Genomic DNA, 23,128 nt, shown 5'->3' with positions numbered 1-23,128 from the left:
TTTAAGTAATATAATCCTAATCCTAAACTCTTATTTATACATAATTATATATGTATGCTGGCCTAACGGGCCGGGCTTTTGTGGGCGGGCCAGGACGGGCTTTCTTGGGCCTAATCGGGCCGGGCTTCAAAACTCAAGCCCAAGCCCGGCCCGGCCCAAGGCGGACCGGGCCATCTCAAAGCCCATAACGGGCCGGGCCGGACTTTTTTTCGATGGGCCGGGCGGGCCCCCATCGGCCCATGAGCCCGCGGGCCAAATGATGAGGCCTACTCTCTATACCCAGTCAGTCAAAGTGCCGCAGACCCATTCAAAACGTTTATTTAGAAGGAGAAATTCAAAACGTTTATTAGAAGGAGAAATTCAAAGCGTTTATTAAAAAAATAAATTCAGCTTTCATGTTCCCACACACATAACCCAATTATTATATTGGGCTTTCATTATTATAAGTTAGGAATTAAGAGCTGAAAGTTTTAGTGACCCAGTAGGAAGTTCACTACTTGTACAAACCAATTGTTCGATTCGTTACCTTTAGGTGTGGAGTTTTAATTTAAACAAGTGTTACTGCAATTAGGAGTGGATTATTTATATTTTAATTGTAGATTATTGTTGTATTTACATATGTGGGATTTACACAGTATGACTTGTATCGAGCCACTTATACCAACACATGACACGTTGGTAGTGTGTATGAGAAACCCTCTCCCATTGTAGTTTAGCTATCACTTATATTCAATATTTTAAAAAAAAAATTTGAGAGATGAAGATCACCAATTTATCAAATCAAGCCATACACGTAATTAAGGGATCTGTGGTGGCTTGTCCGTGGCCTGCACTTTTAGGCCACACCGCGTCTGTCTGTCCTTATTTGGGGTCAATGGCCCTAAATGGCGACGATGAGTAAACTGCCCTTTTCCGGCACACACACACATATTATACACCGGGCTGTTTAATGTTGACTTCGTTGAAAGAAAATGACGTATAGCTGATCAGCTTAATTACCAAAAGACCAAAAGACCAAAAACAATAACATCTCATGCCTATTCATACCTCATATTTTCTCTATTGTTATTTGTCTATAAAGTTCTCCTCCATTTCATCTCGCTATAACCTCATTCTCTACAATCTTCTTTGCAAACTGCACTTGCGGGGTTTCTCTCTCTCTCTCTCTCTCTCTCTCTCTGCGCGCGTGTTAACCATACATATATATACAACATACACACACATATATATATCTGAGCTAGCTAGCTAGCTGGCCAACCCCACCTCTCTTTCATTCTTAGCTATATAACCAAACTCTACAATAAGGTTTCTGCAGCTTCTTCTTTGCAAACTGCAAACTGCACGTACGGGTTTTCTCTCTCTCTCTCTCTCTCTCTCTCTCTCTACCTCTCTGTCTGTCTCTATCTCACACAAATATCCGTACACAGTACTATATATACAACAATTGAGACATTTACAAAATATGGAAAGCTAGGGGATCCTATGATTGATCTGCGCTATACATAAGATTTTCTTGAATATGCACTTATATATGTATATATATATATTCACCTAGCTACTTAGCACATCTTTATGGTGTATTGTTGCTTATACATTGCATGTGCATGAAACAGGTTCTTACTGAGAAGATATATATATACCTTGATATATAATTAATAAGAAAGAGATATTGAAGAATGTGGAAGCTTAAGGTTGCAGATGGAGGGAATGACCCTTACATCTACAGCACAAACGACTTTGTGGGGAGGCAGATATTTGAGTTTGATCCCGAGGCAGGAACTCCCGAAGAGCGAGCTGAGGTGGAAGAAGCTCGTCTTAATTTTTACAATAATCGCTATGAGGTCAAGCCTAGCAGTGACCTCCTATGGCGTATGCAGGTATTTATCCATTTAATTTCATTAGTACTCGGTAATATTCTCTTATTACATCTCAGACCAAAACGAAACTCTGATTGCAGTATTCAAAGCTAGGATAAGCTTCTTTCGCCTATGATAGGTTTGAGTTTAGCAAGAGAACATGAGTGTAAATTATAAATATTGGCGTATGTCGTCAAACTGTAAATTTGAGTTTAGCAACAGAACATGAGTGTATGTGGGTATAAAATATGATAGGTTTGTCTTGGTTTTTATTATTATAAAAATCTAAGGGGTTCCAAACTTGATATCATATCTTACCAAAAATAAATAAATAAATAAAAATTCAACTAGACAGATAGTTAGCTTTGAACCTGTCAACTTTTGAATTCCTTTTCTTGTTTTTAGCACTCATAAGTTTGTTCTATAATCAGCATCATGAATTAACTTACTTTTTCTCTAATACCAATCATAATCCTCTGTTCACTAAACTGCAGTTCCTAAAAGAGAAGAACTTCAAGCAGACAATTCCCCCAGTAAAGGTTGAGGATGGCGAGGAAATCACATATGAAAAGGCAACAGCCTCACTGAGAAGATCTGTTAACTTCTTTTCAGCCTTGCAGGCAAGTGATGGCCATTGGCCTGCTGAAAATGCTGGCCCATTGTTCTTCCTTCCTCCTTTGGTGAGTATATAATTTCTAATTTCCTTATAATTACAGTTATTTATTAGACACTTAGTTAGATTTTTTGCTAAAATTTGAATGTTTTGGAGCTTTTTAGTAATTTACCTTTTTAATTCCTTTTTTTTTTTTTGCAGGTCATGTGTACATACATTACAGGGCATCTTAATACTGTATTCCCAGCAGAGCATCGCAAAGAAATTCTGCGTTACATATACTATCATCAGGTACATACTTATTTGGTATATTTGTTCACACAAATGGGATCAAATTTTAAATTTAATTTCCACTCCTTGTGCGTATATAAAGAATGGTAATGTATTTTCAGAATCAAGATGGTGGTTGGGGATTACATATTGAAGGCCACAGCACCATGTTCTGCACAGCCCTGAGCTACATTTGTATGCGCATTCTCGGAGAAGGACCTGATGGGGGCCAGGACAATGCTTGTGCCAGAGCAAGGAAGTGGATTCTTGATCATGGTAGTGTCACACACATGCCCTCTTGGGGAAAGACTTGGCTTTCGGTACATATGGCCTTGTTGAATAATGAATGGAAAAAATATGAGTACTAGTTGCATTTATTAGGCTTCAATTAATATGAGAATTTTGCTTTTGTTTTAGATACTTGGCGTGTTTGAGTGGTCTGGAAGCAACCCAATGCCGCCGGAGTTTTGGATGCTGCCTTCATTTCTTCCTATGCATCCAGGTTAGCACACCTGCAGATTGAAGAACTCTGCAAACTCAAGGAGTGTCCTTGTGATTTAGTTAGAAGTTTTCATTTTTAACATCTTTTATCTTGAAAATGCAGCAAAAATGTGGTGCTATTGTAGGATGGTTTACATGCCTATGTCATATTTATATGGGAAGAGGTTTGTTGGCCCAATCACACCTCTCATTCTGCAATTAAGGGAAGAACTATATGCTCAACCTTACGATGAAATTAATTGGAAGGGAGTGCGCCATCTTTGCGCGAAAGTGAGTTTAACTTAAATTAAATTAGTTAATCAGTTTATGTTTCTTGTTTAAGTACAGAACCTGATTACAGGTATTTAATTGCAGGAGGATATCTACTACCCACACCCTTGGATACAGGACATCATGTGGGATAGTCTCTACATATGTACAGAGCCTCTTCTTACTCGCTGGCCGTTTAACAAGTTGGTCAGAGAAAAAGCTCTTCAAGTAACAATGAAGCATATTCATTATGAAGATGAAAACAGCAGATATATTACCATTGGATGTGTGGAAAAGGTAATGTGGATAAGGACACTGATATACCTAGTAGGACTCTGGAGAAAAATATTATCTTTTCAGATTCTCATCATGTTATTTGCATTACTTGAACAGGTGTTATGTATGCTTGCTTGTTGGGCTGAAGATCCAAATGGAGACTATTTTAAGAAGCATCTTGCTAGGATCCCAGATTATTTATGGGTTGCTGAAGATGGGATGAAGATGCAGGTTAGTACACATAGCATCCCAGATTGTTTATGCATATGATTTTAAGGCAGAGTTTTGCTCCTTTGGTAATTAATTCAAAGTGTAACTCACCTAAAAGAAGAGGAAAAACCTTAGAAGTTGACATATTTATTGTTTGATTGATATATGCAGAGTTTTGGAAGTCAGCAGTGGGATACTGGTTTTGCCATTCAAGCTTTGCTTGCTAGCAATCTCGCTGATGAAATTGGACCTACGCTCGCTAGAGGACATGACTTCATCAAGAAATCTCAGGTTCAATTTTAACTATAGTTTACATATGAATGTGTATCCGTTAATTTGTTCAGACTAATGAATCCTTTGCGCTCAAACTGTTCAGGTCAAGGACAATCCATCTGGTGACTTCAGAAGCATGCACCGCCACATTTCTAAAGGATCATGGACTTTCTCAGATCAAGACCATGGATGGCAAGTTTCTGATTGCACCGCAGAGGGTTTAAAGGTAACTAAATTTTCTCAAATGCTTCAATTTGACTTATCCACTCTGTCTGTTTATCTCCATGTTTCTCACAATCTCCCACACTACAGTGTTGCCTGCTGTTCTCGACGATGCGACCAGATATAGTTGGTGAAAAAATGGAACCTCAGAGGTTATACGATTCTGTCAATGTCCTACTTTCCCTACAGGTGAGAACTTGCCTGCAGAAAGGATTGTGTCTGAAGTATTCTTATCCTGCACCCCCTAGTCATAGATATGAATTTAAAAGCTTGTGCTTTCCCGGCAGCAATTTGATCTAAATTTGTTTCACATGATTCTTTCACCCTACAGTTGCCACTCCTAATTGTTGCTTTAGTTTGAAGAATTTAATTAACTTTTAGCACTTCAACCCTTCTCTTTTCAAGTGCATTGCTCTTTTATATCTAAGTACTCATTAACTAATCACCATTTTTCGGATCATTGCAGAGTAAGAATGGTGGTTTAGCAGCCTGGGAACCAGCAGGAGCAGCAGAGTGGTTAGAAGTAAGAATTCTAACAAATTTGAGCCATGTTCTTGTGCAAATCTGTCAGATGAACAGAAATTAGTGCTCTTGAAATAATCATCAGCAGATACTTACTACATATTTTCCTCTTTTTTATTTCCCTCAGATGTTAAATCCCACAGAATTCTTCGCGGACATTGTGGTTGAGCACGAATATGTTGAATGCACTTCATCTGCAATTCAGGCTTTAGTTCTGTTTAAGAAGTTGTATCCCGGGCACAGGAAAAAAGAGATTGATCATTTCATTACCAATGCTACAGAGTACCTTGAAAACATACAAATGCCAGATGGTTCATGGTATGGAAATTGGGGAGTTTGCTTTACATATGGTAGCTGGTTTGCCCTTGGAGGGTTAGCGGCTGCCGGAAAGACTTTCAATAATTGTTTAACCGTGCGCAAAGGCGTTAACTTTCTACTCACGACACAAAGAGAGAACGGTGGCTGGGGAGAGAGCTATCTTTCATGTCCAAAAAAGGTAAGGTGTTGGAGGTGGATTGCATTTTAAGCAAGCTTCAAATTTCTTAAACAATCCCAATGTCTTACATGAAAATATTTCTCTCTTGCTGGTTGATACAGGAGTACGTTCCTCTCGAAGAAAACCGATCGAATTTAGTACACACTGCATGGGCTATGATGGGTCTGATTCAAGCTGGACAGGCAGAAAGAGATCCTGCACCTCTTCATCGTGCAGCAAAGTTGATTATCAATTCTCAAATGGAAAATGGAGATTTTCCCCAACAGGTATCTTTCTTAGCACAACATTACTTGCATTGCAATCTTAATTTTTACTTGTAACTTTTTTCTAACCATTAATCACTGAACTATGGCAGGAAATCACAGGAGTGTTCATGAAGAACTGCATGCTACATTATGCAGCTTATAGAAATATCTACCCTCTGTGGGCTCTTGCAGAGTACCGCAAGCGGGTTCCATTGCCTTCGGAAGCCTAAATCGCTAACCGTATTGTGTAGCTCATCCAACATAAAGGATTAAACATATATATAAGAGCCAATTGTTGAAAATCAATTTTATGAGGGTTCAGCTTGATGCTTAGTGAGAATATATGTCTTTTTCATGTCTTCATTCCTCTCATCTTCCGGATATTTTCCTTTCTCATTCACACAATCACGGTGGCATGAGGGTTCGAATTTTAAACTACTGGTCTGCAAGTTAATGCTATTTTTCACTGAATTTAGGCTCTTACGTTGACATATATTGTATTCCTTAATATTAAAAGACGTGTCAAATTCGATTTCTAAAAAATTATTAAACATGGTATCAAAGGCAAAGATATTATTGGGAAAATCACACCGACATCAACATATATATTGTACACCTGTTCAATTATTATTCCACCTAGGTCCTACATGCTTAGAAAACGTAAGACTTCTTTTATACCTTAGACTATTGTTCGCTTTGTTTTAGTCTGAGATTCAGAGATTGTGTTCTTTGTTTAAAAGTTCCTGCATTTTTCATACTTTTCATACTGCTTCCTATTTTAATGTATATATGCCTCAGTAATTGCGGGAAACTTTGATTAGGTGCCCATTGACCTCATGTAACTCTGTTCATATTTTTTTTGATAAAAAAGCGATAGCATTTTATTGATAAAATAATTAAAAACACGTGCAAAGCAACTAATGTATACAACTTCTTCCGTGAAAAATATTATAGAAAATTTGCCATAAGTCCAATTATGAGGAGAGACTTTGGGTGCAATCCACGCAGAAATTGTTGTTGATCCAAGTCCTTTGACTTTTGCGCCACATAAGATTATATGCCTATTTCAATTTATTGATATTTACTTTTTTTTTTTTTTTTTTTTTTGTTCCAGTTATGCACCTAAAACATAAATAAGGTAAATTATGAATTCCTAAAACTGGTAAGTTATTGATTTGTAGGATATTAATTATCATATTTGATTTGAATTTAATTGCAAATCTATTTATTGAATTCTGAAATTTTCCCAAGGTATACCAACATCACAATTTGTAATAAGAGTTCATAAAAACTTCATACCTTAACAATAGGTAAGGTACCTATGCATACACCTCGTATGCAGTATGCATGTAATTAAATCCATAAATTACCTCTGGTCCAGGTAATTAAATCCATAAATTACCTCTAATCTAGGTAGTTATACCCTCTAACCCAGCTAATTAAACTCATATAATATCTTGGTATGGATCTTTAAACTCAACTGAGATAAAAATCCATGGAAGACATGTACGTATGTATATAGATATGAACCTCCAGAAAAAACTGCTTAAGAAAACTCAAGAAAAAAACACTTACTTGTAAGGCAGGTACATATATACCTGTATGTATTAACATTATTTACCTGTATGTCAGTTACATAATTTAATGTGGGTGCTTGTCTGATAAATTGGTATAATATGTGAGTCTTTACTTTTTATTGATTAAATTGTATTTTATCTATATATTAGGAATATTATCAAGGAAAAAAAATTCAAAATTCAAAATTTGGAATTCAATTTCAAGGAAATAATGCATTAAATTTAAATTTTCAATGTATTTTCCTTATTTACCTTAAAGGGTAAAATCGACACAACAAAAAAGTAATAAATGTCAAAGGACCTACATCTAAAACCAAAAACACGAGGACTAGACCCAAAGACAGCTAATCGTTTTGGACCTAGATCTAAGAACCCCAAAATATTAAGATAGCTTTCTCCCAACTGGAGAATCTTTTTCCAAATTTATGTGCATATTCAAATGTTGCTAAGCCCCAAACATATGCATGTGATCTTTTCATATGATGATTTGATTTCATTAATGTGATGTATCAAGCTGATTCACTTGCTAAGAATTAATTCTTGAAGAATGTTGGCACCAAAACTGAACAGATAGAGATGAGTGCAACTTACAAGTGATATGGATGATCGAGAGATCGATTGAGTGTTGGATGCAGATTCTTCCTGTCCTCAGATGCTGATCCTGAATAGAAGGAAGAGATTTGTGAGGTCTATGGAACCGGTGTGGAACCAGCCTAAGACCCTCCGATGCTAAAGTATGTTTGTTTTCTAAGAGCTTTCGCTGTTGACAATAGAAAACAAACTTACTTTAGCATCGGAGGGTCTTAGGCTGGTTCCACATCGGTTCCATAGACCTCACGAATCTCTTCCTTCTATTCAGGATCAGCATCTGAGGACAGGAAGAATCTGCATCCAACACTCAATCGATCTCTCGATTGTCCATATCACTTGTAAGTTGCACTCATCTCTATCTGTTCAGTTTTGGTGCCAACAAAGAAAAAAAGAGTGAAGTGAATACAAAGGAAGAAGCTTTTCACTATTAGAGATTTAATTATGTAAGATCCCACATCGACCAACGGAGGGGGGGTGATGTGCCTTATATGTACACACCCGCATCCATCTAGCACGAGGCCTTTTGGGAGCTCACTGACTTCGGAGTCGTAGGAACTTCGAAGTTAAGCGAGTTGGGGGCCAGAGCAATCCCAGGATGGGTGACCCACTGGGAAGTTGCTCGTGAGCTCCCCGAAACAAAATCGTGAGGGCAGAGAGGGGGGCCCAAAGCGAACAATATCGTGCCACGGCGGAGTGATCCGGGTCATGTCAATTTGGTATCAGAGCCACTCTGCCGTGTGGTGCGAGTGTGCCGACGAGGACGTCGGGCCCTTAAGGGGGGTGGATTGTAAGATCCCACATCAACCAGCGGAGGGGGGTGATGTGTTAAGCGAGTTGGGGGCCAGAGTAATCCCAGGATGGGTGACCCACTGGGAAGTTGTTCGTGAGCTCCCAGAAACAAAACCGTGAGGGCAGAGAGGGGGGCCCAAAACAGACAATATCGTGCCACGACGGAGCGATCCGGGATGTGACAAATTATGTTGGTGAATTGTTAGTCAATATGGTCATTATATATGGATTACGGATAATCTTTCAATAAAACTCTTTTTGTACCTACCATCTCCACTAACTAAAAGTTCAACGCCATAATCTAATTGTAGAGATTCCGTGTACATTTGAGTCTTGAGATATGACTTACGATGTGATATCTCCACAAACTCAAATCAATGGCCAAAGAAAAAGACAAATTCAGATCATGCATTTCCCCCAAAACCATATGAACAAGCATTTTTATTAGCTTTCATTTTTAATTACTCTGTATTATACAAAAATCTTTCATAAAGATCGTAAGTCTAAAAATTAAAATAGAATAATGCCTTAAGTCTTATTGTATATAGAAGTTTTTGAAAATCCTCTGTATTGCTACCGAAATTGGGAGGCTCAAGTCATTGTGATAGTTTTTACCCATGTTTGCCGTAATATTGCATTTTCTTCATCCGTTTTAAAAGAAGGAATGCAAAATAAAATTTTTGAAATGCCAATTACAATTCTCGTTATTTTTCCAATAAAATGAAAAAACAACTCCCATTAAAAAAACTCGTGTATTTAATCTTTGATGCGCAAATATTATTATAATTTTGTGTCGCGTGGAAGTGACACTAATATTCAATCATTCTTGGGTGGACCGTGGATGGTGGAAGTGACGCACCCTACTCTAGAGGAGGGCTGAATTCACGACAATCGGAAACAATAAGAAAATGTTCTTACCAGAAAGTAAAATATATAATAAGAACTACATGGCAGAGTGGATGCTTGTTTAATTTCTCTAGATCTATAAATGTTATATATATATGTACAAATTTAGGAAGGAGATATGCATTATTCCTCTATCGAAGTATATTAAAGAATGATTAGTTGCTGATCATGAAAAACTACTCTCCCATGCATTGTACAAACATACACACACACACATATTATATATATATATATATATATATATATATATATATAAACTAGCTAGCTGGCCAACCCCACCTCTCTTTCATTCTTAGCTATATAACCAACCTCTACAATAAGGTTTTTGCAGCTTCTTCTTTGCAACCTCTACATACATTGCATGCATGAAACAGGTTCTTAGGTAGAACAGCAGTGGCAGCTATATATATATATATATATATATAATAATAATAAGAAAGAGATATTGATGAATGTGGAAGCTTAAGGTTGCAGACGGAGGGAATGACCCTTACATCTACAGCACAAACGACTTTGTGGGGAGGCAAATATTTGAGTTTGATCCTGAGGCAGGAACTCCTGAAGAGCGAGCCGAGGTGGACGAAGCTCATCTTAATTTCTACAATAATCGCTATCAGGTCAAGCCTAGTGGTGACCTCCTATGGCGTATGCAGGTATTTATCCACTTAATTTCATTAACTCGATCGTGTGTTATTTTCTTATAATTTGAAGTTGTCAAACAGTAATTTTAGATCACACGTGCATATAAAAATTAGTTTGACTAATATGATTTAAATTCAAAGTCTGATTACAAACAATATTGTTTATCTTATTTGGGTTATATTTTTTGCGATTTTGCGATTATCTTAATGACGAGAATTTTTTATATGTTCCGGGTACACCACGTGGCTGGTGTACCATCCAATAAACATAGGACATGTGGAATTATTGTCCAACTTACTGCATTCTTTTTATGACATGTGGCGGGCTGCATTGGAAATATTCCATATGTCCTCCGTCTATTGGATGGTACACCAGCCACGTGGTATATCTGGAACACCCAAAAATTACTCCTTAATGACTGCCTTTCTAATCAACATATAAACGTGAGTTCTAGTTATGTACGGATTCCACACTATAGTAGAAAATTGATCGGTTGCTATTTTAGGAAGTTTTGAGCAGATAGACAAAATGATGATTATAAAGGTTTATCAGAAAAATAAATAAATAAATAAAAGATGATGCCTGAGAATTGACCCAAATCAAGAAATAAATAAATAGTGTTCCTTGAATCCACCATAAGAGACTCTAACAACCATCCCAACACTATCCTTCACGTCAACAAGGTAGACAAGAGACAACAAGAGAGTATGAATAGCGTCAAACCTTTTTAATTTTGATCTGTTTGTCTTGTTTTTAATTTTCAATTTTAATAATGTAGAGACGGAAATTCAAACTTAGAACCTCTTCAAATTTTTTTTTAAAAAAAAGGAATATTACTAGACTAATAGTGACGTTTACACCTTTGAACTTTTGTTCTCTTTGTCTTGTTTTTAGCACTTACAAGTTTTCATTTCCTTTCTTTTGATGGGTAAAACCATTTCAGATATGAGGAAAGTGGTAATAAGAGAAAAATTAAAACCAAGGAATGATTACATAATAATAAATTTTTGGGAGTGTCAACATCTCCCTACTATTCAAATCTCGTAGTTTCATCTGAGGTCCTAGATTCGATTCCCCCTTTCTTAAATATTGCTGATATTCTTGTGGACTAATACTAAATTAGAATGTTATAATCAGCATCATGAATTTTATTTACTTTTTTCTCTAATACCACTTTTAATACTCTGTTCACTACACTGCAGTTCCTAAAAGAGAAGAACTTCAAGCAGACAATTCCCCCAGTAAAGGTTGAGGATGGCGAGGAAATCACATATGAAAAGGCAACAACCTCACTGAGAAGATCTGTTCACTTCTTTTCAGCCTTGCAGGCAAGTGATGGCCATTGGCCTGCTGAAAATGCTGGCCCATTGTTTTTCCTTCCTCCTTTGGTGAGTATATAATTTCTAATTCCCTTGTAATTACAGTTATTTTTTAGAGATTTAAAAAAAAAAAAACCAAAATATGAATGTTTTGGAGCTTTTTACTAATTTTCCCTTTTTAAATCCTTTTTTTTTTTTTTTGCAGGTCATGTGTACATACATTACAGGGCATCTTAATACTGTATTCCCAGCAGAACATCGCAAAGAAATTCTGCGTTACATATACTATCATCAGGTACATATTTGGTACATTTGTTCACACAAGTGTGACCAAATTTTAATTTTGCAGTTGTGCATATTTGTGCTAACTAAACTACTGTATACAAAGAATGCTAATATATATGCATAATTTGGGTATAAATTTCAGAATGAAGATGGTGGTTGGGGATTACATATTGAAGGGCACAGCACCATGTTCTGCACAGCTCTTAGCTACATTTGTATGCGCATTCTCGGAGAAGGACCTGATGGAGGCCAAGACAATGCTTGTGCAAGAGCAAGGAAGTGGATTCTTGATCATGGTAGTGTTACACACATGCCCTCTTGGGGAAAGACTTGGCTTTCAGTACGTATGGCCTTTTGTTCTGCACAAATCTACATGCTTATAGTTGTTGCATGAAAAAAACAAAAAAAAAAGTTATGAACAGTTATTGCATTATTAGGCTTCAATTGTTGTGCTTAACCATATAGGAAGATAAATTAATGTTGCTTAACTTGTTGCAGATACTTGGTGTGTTTGAGTGGTCTGGAAGCAACCCAATGCCCCCAGAGTTTTGGGTTCTGCCTTCATTTCTTCCTATGCATCCAGGTTAGCACAATTAATCCAAGTATTTCCACCTTCCACATGTTGATTGATTTAGTTTTTACTTGTAGTCTTCATTTTAAACCTCTTGTATCTTGAAAATGCAGCAAAAATGTGGTGCTATTGTAGGATGGTTTACATGCCTATGTCATATTTATATGGGAAAAGGTTTGTTGGTCCAATCACACCTCTCATTCTGCAGTTAAGGGAAGAACTTTATGCTCAACCTTACAATGAAATTAATTGGAAGGGAGTTCGCCATCACTGCGCGAAAGTGAGTTAAACTTAGTTAAATGAAATTAATCAGTATATGATTCTTGTGTAAGTACAGAACCTGATTACAGTAATTTAATTGCAGGAGGATATCTACTACCCTCACCCTTGGATACAGGACATCATGTGGGATAGTCTCTACATATGTACAGAGCCTCTTCTTAATCGCTGGCCGTTTAACAAGTTGATCAGAGAAAAAGCTCTTCAAGTAACAATGAAGCATATTCATTATGAAGATGAAAACAGCAGATATATTACCATTGGATGTGTGGAAAAGGTAATATGGATAAGGATACTGATGTATCTTATAGGACTGGAGAAAAATATTAGCTTTTCAGATTCTCATCATGTTATTTGCATTACTTGAACAGGTGTTATGTATGCTTGCTTGTTGGGCTGAAGATCCAAATGGAGACTATTTTAAGAAGCATCTTGCTAGGATCCCAGATTATTTATGGGTTGCTGAAGATGGGATGAAGATGCAGGTTGGTATACATATCATCCCAAATTATTTATGGACTGTTGAATATTCACAAATGCTTTTAGTTTTAAGGAGTAACTCACCTAGAAGTTGACATATTTATTTTTTGATTGATATATGCAGAGTTTTGGTAGTCAAGAGTGGGATACTGGGTTTGCAATTCAAGCTTTGCTTGCTAGCAATCTCACTGATGAAATTGGACCTACGCTCGCTAGAGGACATGACTTCATCAAGAAATCTCAGGTTCAATTTTAACTAGAGTCAACTAAATTATCATTTTTTAAAAATGTAAATGTGTAACCATTCATTTTTTCGGACTTATGAATCCTTTGCACTGAAACTGTACAGGTCAAGGACAATCCATCTGGTGACTTCAAAAGCATGTACCGCCATATTTCCAAGGGATCATGGACTTTCTCTGATCAAGACCATGGATGGCAAGTTTCTGATTGCACTGCAGAGGGTTTAAAGGTAACGAACGCTTCAATTGAGATATCCACCCCGTTGGTTAATTATCTCCATGTTTCTCACAATAGCCCCCTCTACAGTGTTGCCTGCTGTTCTCGATGATGCGACCAGATATAGTTGGTGAAAAAATGGAACCTGAGCGATTATATGATTCTATCAATGTCCTACTTTCCCTACAGGTAACAACTAATGTGTCTTCAAGTACTCTTATCTTGCATCTTAAGTCATAAATATGAGTTTGAGTAGCATGTGGTTTCCCTGCAGTAAGCAAATTGTGTCTTCTATGTCTATGTATTCAACTCATAAATAAAAAGGCTTTATTTTAAAAATCATTGCAGAGTAAAAATGGTGGTTTAGCAGCCTGGGAACCAGCAGGAGCTGCAGATTGGTTAGAAGTAAGCATTTTAACAAATTGGAGTCAGATTGGTTAGAAGTAAGAAGTTAATGTTCTTGAAATATCCATTAGCAGATACTTACTCTATATTCTCTCTCTCTTTTTTGTTTCCTCTAGATGTTAAATCCCACTGAATTCTTCGCGGACATTGTGGTTGAGCATGAATATGTTGAATGCACTTCATCTGCAATTCAGGCTTTGGTTCTGTTTAAGAAGTTGTACCCTGGGCACAGGAAGAAAGAGATTGATCATTTCATTACCAATGCTACGCAGTACCTTGAAAGTATACAAATGCCAGATGGTTCATGGTATGTTTAGATAATCAGATGTGTAAATATATATATGTAAATATATGAAAAAGAACTTAGTTGAGGAACATTTTGCACAGGTATGGAAATTGGGGAGTTTGCTTCACTTATGGTTCCTGGTTTGCCCTTGGAGGGTTAGCAGCTGCCGGCAAGACTTTCAATAATTGTTCAGCCATGCGCAAAGGGGTTAACTTTCTACTCAAAACACAGAGAGAGAATGGTGGTTGGGGAGAGAGCTACCTTTCATGTCCCAAAAAGGTAAAATGAGGGAGGTGGATTATATTTTGAGATATTTAGTCATATAACCATTCTTAGTACTAAAATTATAAATAAACCCTACATCATTTAATTTCTATAAACAAACTCAAAAAATGATAGCTTGCCCCATTGAATTTAATTTTGATTATTAAATTACTTTGATGTCCTATTGAGTGTTTTGGGATTTTTTATGAGGTGAAATCAATGGCAGTTTTGTAATTTAAAAGAAGTTAAAAGCCTTTTTGTTATGTTGTAAATGGACTTTGGGTGTGTATCTAAAATCCATTTCATATATGGTTTTTTTATTTATAATTTGGGCTCTTATATTTGGTATAATAGTGAATCTCCCTTATATTTTTAAGCTTCAAGTTTCTTAAACAATCCTATTGTCATACATTAAATATTTGTCTATGTGGTGGGTGATATAGGACTACGTTCCGCTCGAAGGAAACCGATCAAATTTAGTACACACTGGATGGGCTATGATGGGTCTGATTCATACTGGACAGCCAGACAGAGACCCTGCACCTCTTCATCGGGCGGCGAAGTTGATTATCAATTCTCAAATGGAAAATGGGGATTTTCCCCAACAGGTATCTTTCTTAGCATAACATGACTTGCATTACAATATGCTTAATTTTTACTTGTAACTTGTTCTAACCATTAATCACTGAACTATCGCAGGAAATCACAGGAGTGTTCATGAAGAACTGCATGTTGCATTATGCAGCTTACAAAAATATCTACCCTCTGTGGGCTCTTGCAGAGTACCTCAAGTGGGTCCCATTGCCTTCCAAACCCTAAATACTATATTGTGCAGCTCATCCAACTTAAACGGAGCATTTTTGCTCACCACTTTAACTAAAGGTGTATGCTCACCACTACTCTTAAAGCTTGACACCTGTCCTATAATTAACCTTAGTTAACTTTTATATGAAAAATAAAAATAAAAAATAAAAAGAGCCCTCAGGCCAGCATACATCCCGATTATCTCCCCTTTTTTTCTCCTTCCCTTTTTTTATATATAATTTCTTTCCTCCTCCTGCCCCGACTCGTGTCTTCTCTCTTTTCTCTTTCCTTTTCCCCCCTCTCTCCCTCTCTCACTCTTCACCTGAATATTTCCATTCGGATTTCCAGAATCCGCATTTAATTTTTTCTTCCACATCATCAACTGTATTGCAATTTACATTTTTCTTTTTCTTTTCTTGTAATCATATTTAATTTCTCAATTTAATAATTAATTACTATTAGTATCGTGGAAGGAAATTGGAGACTCTATTATTATAGCGAAGCTTCTGTATTTTGTCTCCAGTTTGAAATCCATATGCATACATATGCAACTTCTTTATAGTATTCGATTAGCAATTACATATTTACTTGATTTACGTTGGTTCCTAATAAAAACAAGAAAATGGGTAGATTGTGTTTTTTTTTAAAATGAACTAATCTGCATTTAAATTTCATTGATCAATCTAATCATACTTAGATCATAAAAAGCTTAACCTCAATAAGATCAACCATGCAAGACCCTTTAATCAAAATTTAAACTGAGGGAGAGAGAGATATAGAGTGAGAGAGGGAGAGAGAAGGGTCGGAGGAGGGGAGGACATAAATTTTTTATTTAAGAAAAAGGAAGAGAGAATCGGGCTGTGGGCTCTTTTTCAATTTTTTTAATAAAAATTTTCATATAGACATGTGTCAAGCTTTAAGAGTGGTGGTGAGCATACACCCTTAGTTAAAGTGGTGAGCAAAAATGTTCCCCAACTTAAAGGATGCAACATATATATATATATATAAGAGCCAATTGTTGAAATTCATTTTTATGAGGCTCAGATTGATGCCTAGTGAGAATATCTGTGTATACACAATGTGTCAATAAATCTGAGAAAGTTAATTTACCTATACAATTCAATTTTAATTAAAGAAAAATCTATTTGTGCCATATACTAAATTATGCTTTTCTTAGTCGATGACTACAATTACAACATTAACGAGCAAAAAGACGTGTGAGATGTTCTTAAAATGATCAATTGAAAAGAAGCAAGAAAGTCCACAACCCTTGGTAACCTTTTAGAAATGCACCAGTCAGTTTAAAGTCTCACAAACGCTAGCTCTCTTTTTTCTCACCCTTGGCTCAAATGCAATTTGATGCCTTAATTTTTTTACGTTATAATAATCTAGCGCTAAAGTGACTATTTATATGTCATAGGGTGACAATCTATCCTAATTCGCCAAGGATCCACGTTGGATTCGTGCCTCCCGCTCGAGTGCCTGGGTCGGAGCGTGAATTCTCGCTCTGTCACTCGAGAGCCTACAGGTTTCGCTTGAGTGCCAATGCCTGGGCAAGAAACCACCATTATGCCGCTCGAGCCGTAGAGCCCAAGCAAAATGACTACAGCTCTTTTGACCGTCTGTTTCCTTCACTCCTTCCACATTTTTAGGTGAGCCAACATCAACACTACCATCACATGCAGGAGCATGAACTGCACGATGGCATTGTTCAACAAAGAGTAAGAGAGCCTCAAGATCGGCATATGTAATAGGGGTTTCACGGGCTTGAGCAGACGCAACATTAGACTCATATAAGGGCCCAACATTATTCATAATGACAACAAGAAGATCAGAGTCAGGAATAACATAACTAGATAACGCGAGGTTGTCGGTAATAACATTGACCTTGTCCAAGTTATCAAAAATGAAGGAATCACCATGAGCAGTACGGAAGAGTTCACTATGAAGCTGCAAAATCCAATTTTGATTCGGAGAGGCGAAACATTTTTCAAGAGCCACCCAAGTAGAATGAGCAGAAGTAAGACGAGCAATAGTGGCGAGAACTGTAGAACTAGGAGAACTATTGATCCATGATAAAGCCAATTGTTCTTGTTGAATCCAAGTATCGTAAGCATGATTAACGAAATCAGTAAGCTTGCCCTTGTCATTCGTAAGAAAAGGAAGAGGAGCGATGGCATCATCTTTGACAAAGGAAATCATATTGCGGCTCTTGAGGAGAGGGAGAATCTAGACCAACCAAATGAGATAGTTATTTCGATCAAGCTTGAAATGAACAGCATGAGAGAGAGAGGGAAGAGCATCACCGGAATCAGAAGAAGAGGCCATGGGGAATAAAAAATAAGAAAAATTTCAAACTGTAAGTCAATATGCTCTTAATACCATGAGAGAACATATTAGCCTCAATCTTCATGAGGGCATGTTGTATTGATTTATACAATATTATAGATATAGTCCTATACAAAGGTATGATAAGAATACAATGTAATCAGATAACCAAGAGAATACAATAGTCATCTAATAATTTTGTGGTTGTAGATTCTCAGAGCATAGTTCAATTGTACAGTCAAGCAAGAGACTATAAAGTTTTTTTTACGTGAACAAATTGTGGCTAAGAATCAGTTGTGTTTTTAATGAGCTTTGGGCCAAAAAGTCAGGGTTTCTATACAACAAAAGGGATCAGGTGAGAACGCTTATGTGAGAACATTATATAAGAATAAATCGCAGCCATTGAAATGCATCTGAACGGTAGAAGAGAAAAAGCGAGCTTACGGTACATTAGAGTAGGCTGCAGTTTCCCCTTAGCAGAGGTGTCAGGTCGCGCCTGGTTCGAAAAAATCGCGTCTTTCTTATTCCTGACAGTGGCGCCTTTCTTGTCAATGGAGTGATGAATGAACCCTAGTCATAACACCCAAATACCTACCAGACATCAAGTTCTCTATTCGTCATCTCTTCTCACAGAAACTCCTTTGTGTACTGTTTCTTTTTGACTTGCTTTTCTGTTGTGGCAGAACTTCCATGATCGAGTAATTCTGATCTGAACGTCTGAATCGGTACATTTCTGTCAAATTTCCTCCCTGTCTTTGATATTAAAGTTTGCATGTTATACTGCATTAACTTAATTGAAATTGGTTTATGACTTTATGGAGGATTTGAGGGCTTTGATTTTCTGGGTAAGAGTAGGCTGTCTCTGTACGGAGTGTTTGCAAAAATATAAATTGGCCTGAGTAATTTGTGTTCTGTGTTGTAGTTCGTATTTTTGTGTGCATTCTGGTTGTTTGTTGTGTTTTCGTAAAATTCGAGGAATCTTCATCTGTTCCTCATTGTAATCCTGCTTTGGGCATGTAGTGGTGTGAGTGTTGGGCATAATTTTAGGGATTTAATGGGGCTTGGCAAACAAATAATAATAAGTACCAGTTGAAGTAGAACGCATAAGAGAAAATTGAATCTTAACTCTGAATATGAGATGATTTGGGATGCATAAGGAGCAATGCATCTTGTAGTAGGTATCAATTTTGTATCTGAATTTGTTGAAATTAGTGTTTGTAGGTGAAATTATGTATCTTAATGTGTTGAAAATAGTGTATCAATTTTGTAACTTGATATGTTGAAGATTCTGTTAGTAGGTATCAATTATGTAATGTGTTGAAAATAGTGTTTGTAGGTTTAAAAATGTGTAGATAATATTGTGAGTTGGTATCACTTCTGTATGTTAATGTGGTCATAATATTGTCAGCACGTATCAGTTCTGTTTCTGAAGCAAAAGGTGTCTTTTGCAGGTATAAAATGGATTGTGGGTTTGAGCTTTGTTTCCCGGAGTCAGAGGTCTATTCTGCGCGGGTGAATAATCTGTGTGTGGCGCAAACAGTCCTGTGTAATTTTGGGGCGCATTTCAGTGAGTCGCTTATGGAAAGATTTAGAGAGAGCTGTTTTGGGCACCTGTTGGGACTCCATAAATTTGCATTTAGTGGTCAAATTGTGCATGGTCTGGCACTCCGGCGAGTCGGAGGACTTGGTGTGAAGGACATGATGGGCCTTAGTTATGCAATAGGGTCCAACATTGCTCAATTCAGTGTAAAGGATTTTTGTTTGATAAGTGGTCTAAAATGTGGAAGCGAGCTGACATAACGACTGCCGGGGAAGATCATAAGCGATTTATGAAAGCACATTTTACCAACATGAGTCACATTACTGGCCAGGACTTAGAAAATGCATTCCTAAAGTCCGAAAGAGGAAGCGAGGACTCGTTCAAATTGGGACTGCTGTATTTTGTGGAGTCTGTGATTATGGGTAGACCCTAAAATGTAAAGATAAATGATAGCAAGATCCGGCGAATCGGCTGGGAACCCATCACCTTTTCCGAAGAAGAAGACAGAGGCATTATCTTCCCACACTCCAATCCCATGATCATAAGAGCCAACATTGCCGATTTCGACATAGGCTGAATCCTCATTGACACCGGCAGTTCGGTCAACGTGCTATTCGCTGATGCTTTCAACGGCCTTGGAATCAAACACTAGCGCCATAGCAAGGACATCACCCCTCTGTTGAGCTTCTCAAGTGACGTTGTTGAACCGATCGGAAGCATCCAGCTCCCCATTGCCATCGGCACCGCCCCCAGACGATCAATTGTCTACACTAACTTCATGGTAGTCGATTGTCCGACAACTTATAAACGCCATCATCTGCAGGCCAGCACTGACCCGAATGAAGGCCATACTGTCGCCACACATGCTCTTCCTCAAATTCCCCACGCACTCTGGCCTTGGCCAAGCGCGAGGAGATCAGTTGAGTGCACGAACGTGTTACGTGTCAGCAACCAAAGTATCGGCAAGGACAACGACACGCGAGTCATACGCAGTCTCCACCATTGTGACCATACCGAACGGCAGAGGGGACTGAAGACCCTCGAGACAAAGTCGTCACTCAACAGGCCTAGCTAGTCGAAGACCTAGAATCAGTAGCCCTCTCTAATATACAGCCCGATCGGCAAGTCAGGATCGGCACTACCCTCAATTCGCCACTGCGAGCCGAATTCATCGCTTTCATTATCAGTCAACGAGGCATTGAGGCCAACCCTGAAAAAATCAAGGCGTTACTCAATATGTAGGTGCTGAAGACACAGAAGGATATCCAAAGTCTCACCGGGCGCGTCGCCGCTCTGGCCGGATTCATATCAAAGGTCACCGACCGATGTGCCCCCTTTTTTAAAGCCCTCAAAGGGAGTAAGCGACAAATCCTCTGGACTACCGAATGCGATTAGTCCTTCCAAGACCTTAAAGCCTACATGAGCAAAGCACCACTGCTGTCTACACCTCTCCCTTGAGAACTTCTCATCCTTTACCTTTCGGTTTCAGCAACGGTACTCAACTCCGTACTCATCCGTAAACTGAATGGTACAGAACTCCCAATCTTCTATACCAGCCATGCCCTGCAAGATGCCGAGATCCGGTACCCGCAGCTAGAAAAACTCACCTACGCTCTCGTCCTCTCGGCACGTAAGCTTCGGCCCTATTTTCAGGCTCACACCGTTGCAGTACTCACCAATCAGCCCCTACGCCAAGTCCTACAGAAGTCGGAGACATCAGGAAGACTAGTCAAGGGGGCCATCGAGCTCGATGAATTTGACATCCACTATCACCCTCAGCCTGCCGAAAAAGGGCAAGCCGTAGCCGATTTTATCTCCAAACTGACACTTTCATTAGAAGGCAAACATTCGGACGACTTTGTCTCTGAACCACCCTCGGCAGCCCTGGATGCTCACCCAGCCGAAGGGACATTCGATCCAACAATCCCCCTTTGGACATTATATGTAGATGGTTCATCCAACCGACAGGGCAGCGGAGCAGGCCTAGTCCTAAAGGCACCTGACCAAGCTACAATCGAATATGCCATTCGATTCCAATTTCAAGCCTCCAATAACGAAGTCGAATACGAAGCCTTCTTCGCAGGCCTTCGGCTTGCTAGAGACATGGGAGCCAGACAGCTCAAGATCTGTAGCGACTCCCAACTAGTCGTTAACCAAATAATCACTGAATTTGAAGCTAAGGACGAGTCAATGGCTGCCTACTTAGCACATGCCTGACGATTGCTCAGCCAATTCAGGTCATACCAGATTCGGCAGATCCCCATATCCGAAAACAGCCACGCCGATGCCCTGTCACCAGTGGTGGATTCAGGATTCTCGAGCCAAGGGGTCACAGTGTAAAAGTTCTAAAATTTTTCTACGAAGAAAATAACACTAAAATGTCAATCAATAATTTTCTTTTATAGAATCATTCCATAATTCTACACATGAATTAATTCAATCAATCAATAATTTTTATCCAAATTATCATATGAATTTGAAAATATCAATAAGTTAATCCACTACCAAATTATCAAAGAATCAAAACAAAACATTATCAATAAATAAAAGGGTTTGGGATAATGATTTGGGAATGAAAAAGGGTTTGGGGGTGTGCTGGAGTCAGTTAAAAGGGGGGAGGGATGATTATTACTTTTAAAATAAAAAAAAAACTTGGCCCAAAACGACGTAGTTTTGTGGCCAGGTCAGTTAAGAATTTTTTTTTAAATAGCCGTGGACCAAACGACGTCGTTTGGCCAGGCTCTTTAAAAAAAAAAATTAGAACGCACGCGCACAGCAGCTGCTGGCACTGCGCAGCGCAGTGCAAAGCAAGCCCCTACAGGGGACTTTCATCAAACACCTTGTGTGCACACAAGGGTCACTTCGATGCTATCCAAGGGGTCACTCATGGAGTCCACAACCAGATTTTCGAAGTTCCACGGGGTCGTGCGACCCCTCTTGTCCCAACGTACATCCGCCTCTGCCTGTCACTACTTGCATCCGCAATCAACGACCGAGTAGGGCGTCACGTACCGATCAAAGTACTCGCTCGGCACAGCACTACTGAAGCTCAGATACATGCCGTTCACCAGAACCCAAGCTGGATGGATCCAATTCACGCCTACCTAACCGATAGCACAGTACCGACTGACAAAACCGAGGCCAAAACAATCCGCCGCCGGTCAGCAAGGTATCTTCTACTGCACAGAACTCTCTACTGACGTGGCCATTTCTTACTGTTGCTCCGATGCATCACACCACAACAAGGCAACTATGTGCTACGAGAAATTCACGAAGGTGCTTGCAGCGACCATTCGAGTGCCCGATCCTTGGCCTTCAAAACCGTTCGTCATGGTTACTATTGGCCAACTCTCCACTCTGATACTCTCAAGCTCGTACAAAAGTGTGACCAGTGCCAACGTTTTGGCTCAATTCCGAAGCTGCCTGCCGAACCACTCACCCCAATGATCAACCCTTGGCTGTTCACGCAGTGGGGACTGGACCTCATCGACCCCATGCCGCAAGGCAAAAGACAGCTCAAATTCACAGTCGTTGCCGTGGACTGCTTCACAAAGTGGGTTGAAGTCGAAGCCCTGGCAACAATCACCGCTACTAAAATCGAGCATTTCATATGGAAGAACATCATTTGCCGGTTTGGCCTCCCGAACGCGATCATCACTGACAATGGCAAGCAGTTCGACTCCTCTCGCTTTCGGCACTTATGCTTCCGATTCAACATCAACATATTCTTCGCGTCTCCGGCGCATCCACAGTCTGGGAAATGATAGAAGATTGTCCTTGACTAACATTTTCATTCCTTAATTTGTATCTACAACGGGAGCCTGAATTTCGGCCACCTATGTCAAAGGTGGTGCAACAGTTAGTGCGGTT

At 38.7% G+C, this 23,128-nt stretch overlaps 3 protein-coding genes across 3 annotated transcripts; all 3 read left to right on the top strand.

The window, feature by feature from the left end:
* Positions 1-1,099: 1,099 nt before the first annotated feature.
* LOC110761679 (beta-amyrin synthase) lies at positions 1,100-6,204 on the top strand. Its single transcript, XM_088251004.1, has 16 exons — positions 1,100-1,343; positions 1,614-1,877; positions 2,351-2,536; positions 2,671-2,760; positions 2,862-3,059; positions 3,157-3,241; positions 3,344-3,510; positions 3,595-3,786; positions 3,883-3,996; positions 4,147-4,266; positions 4,352-4,474; positions 4,561-4,659; positions 4,937-4,993; positions 5,120-5,488; positions 5,590-5,754; positions 5,844-6,204. The coding sequence occupies exons 2-16, from the start codon at positions 1,677-1,679 to the stop codon at positions 5,961-5,963; spliced, it is 2,286 nt and encodes a 761-aa protein (XP_088107130.1). The 5' UTR covers positions 1,100-1,343; positions 1,614-1,676; the 3' UTR covers positions 5,964-6,204.
* A 3,785-nt stretch (positions 6,205-9,989) lies between these two features.
* Positions 9,990-15,528, top strand: LOC110761681 (beta-amyrin synthase-like). The gene is made up of 16 exons (XM_088251005.1): positions 9,990-10,249; positions 11,441-11,626; positions 11,763-11,852; positions 11,985-12,182; positions 12,341-12,425; positions 12,527-12,693; positions 12,778-12,969; positions 13,064-13,177; positions 13,297-13,416; positions 13,522-13,644; positions 13,722-13,820; positions 13,980-14,036; positions 14,153-14,343; positions 14,424-14,601; positions 15,030-15,194; positions 15,286-15,528. Exons 1-16 carry the CDS (start codon positions 10,049-10,051, stop codon positions 15,403-15,405), a joined length of 2,286 nt encoding a protein of 761 aa, XP_088107131.1. The 5' UTR covers positions 9,990-10,048; the 3' UTR covers positions 15,406-15,528.
* A 3,968-nt stretch (positions 15,529-19,496) lies between these two features.
* LOC148295429 (uncharacterized) lies at positions 19,497-21,475 on the top strand. The gene is made up of 2 exons (XM_088250157.1): positions 19,497-19,680; positions 20,748-21,475. Exons 1-2 carry the CDS (start codon positions 19,497-19,499, stop codon positions 21,473-21,475), a joined length of 912 nt encoding a protein of 303 aa, XP_088106283.1.
* Positions 21,476-23,128: the final 1,653 nt, after the last annotated feature.

Source organism: Prunus avium, chromosome 3 (assembly GCF_965620075.1).
Source record: "Prunus avium chromosome 3, drPruAviu1.hap1.1, whole genome shotgun sequence".
Lineage (NCBI taxonomy): Eukaryota > Viridiplantae > Streptophyta > Magnoliopsida > Rosales > Rosaceae > Prunus > Prunus avium.
Note: the sequence above shows the minus strand (reverse complement) of the source record. Positions and strands in the feature narration are given on the sequence as shown.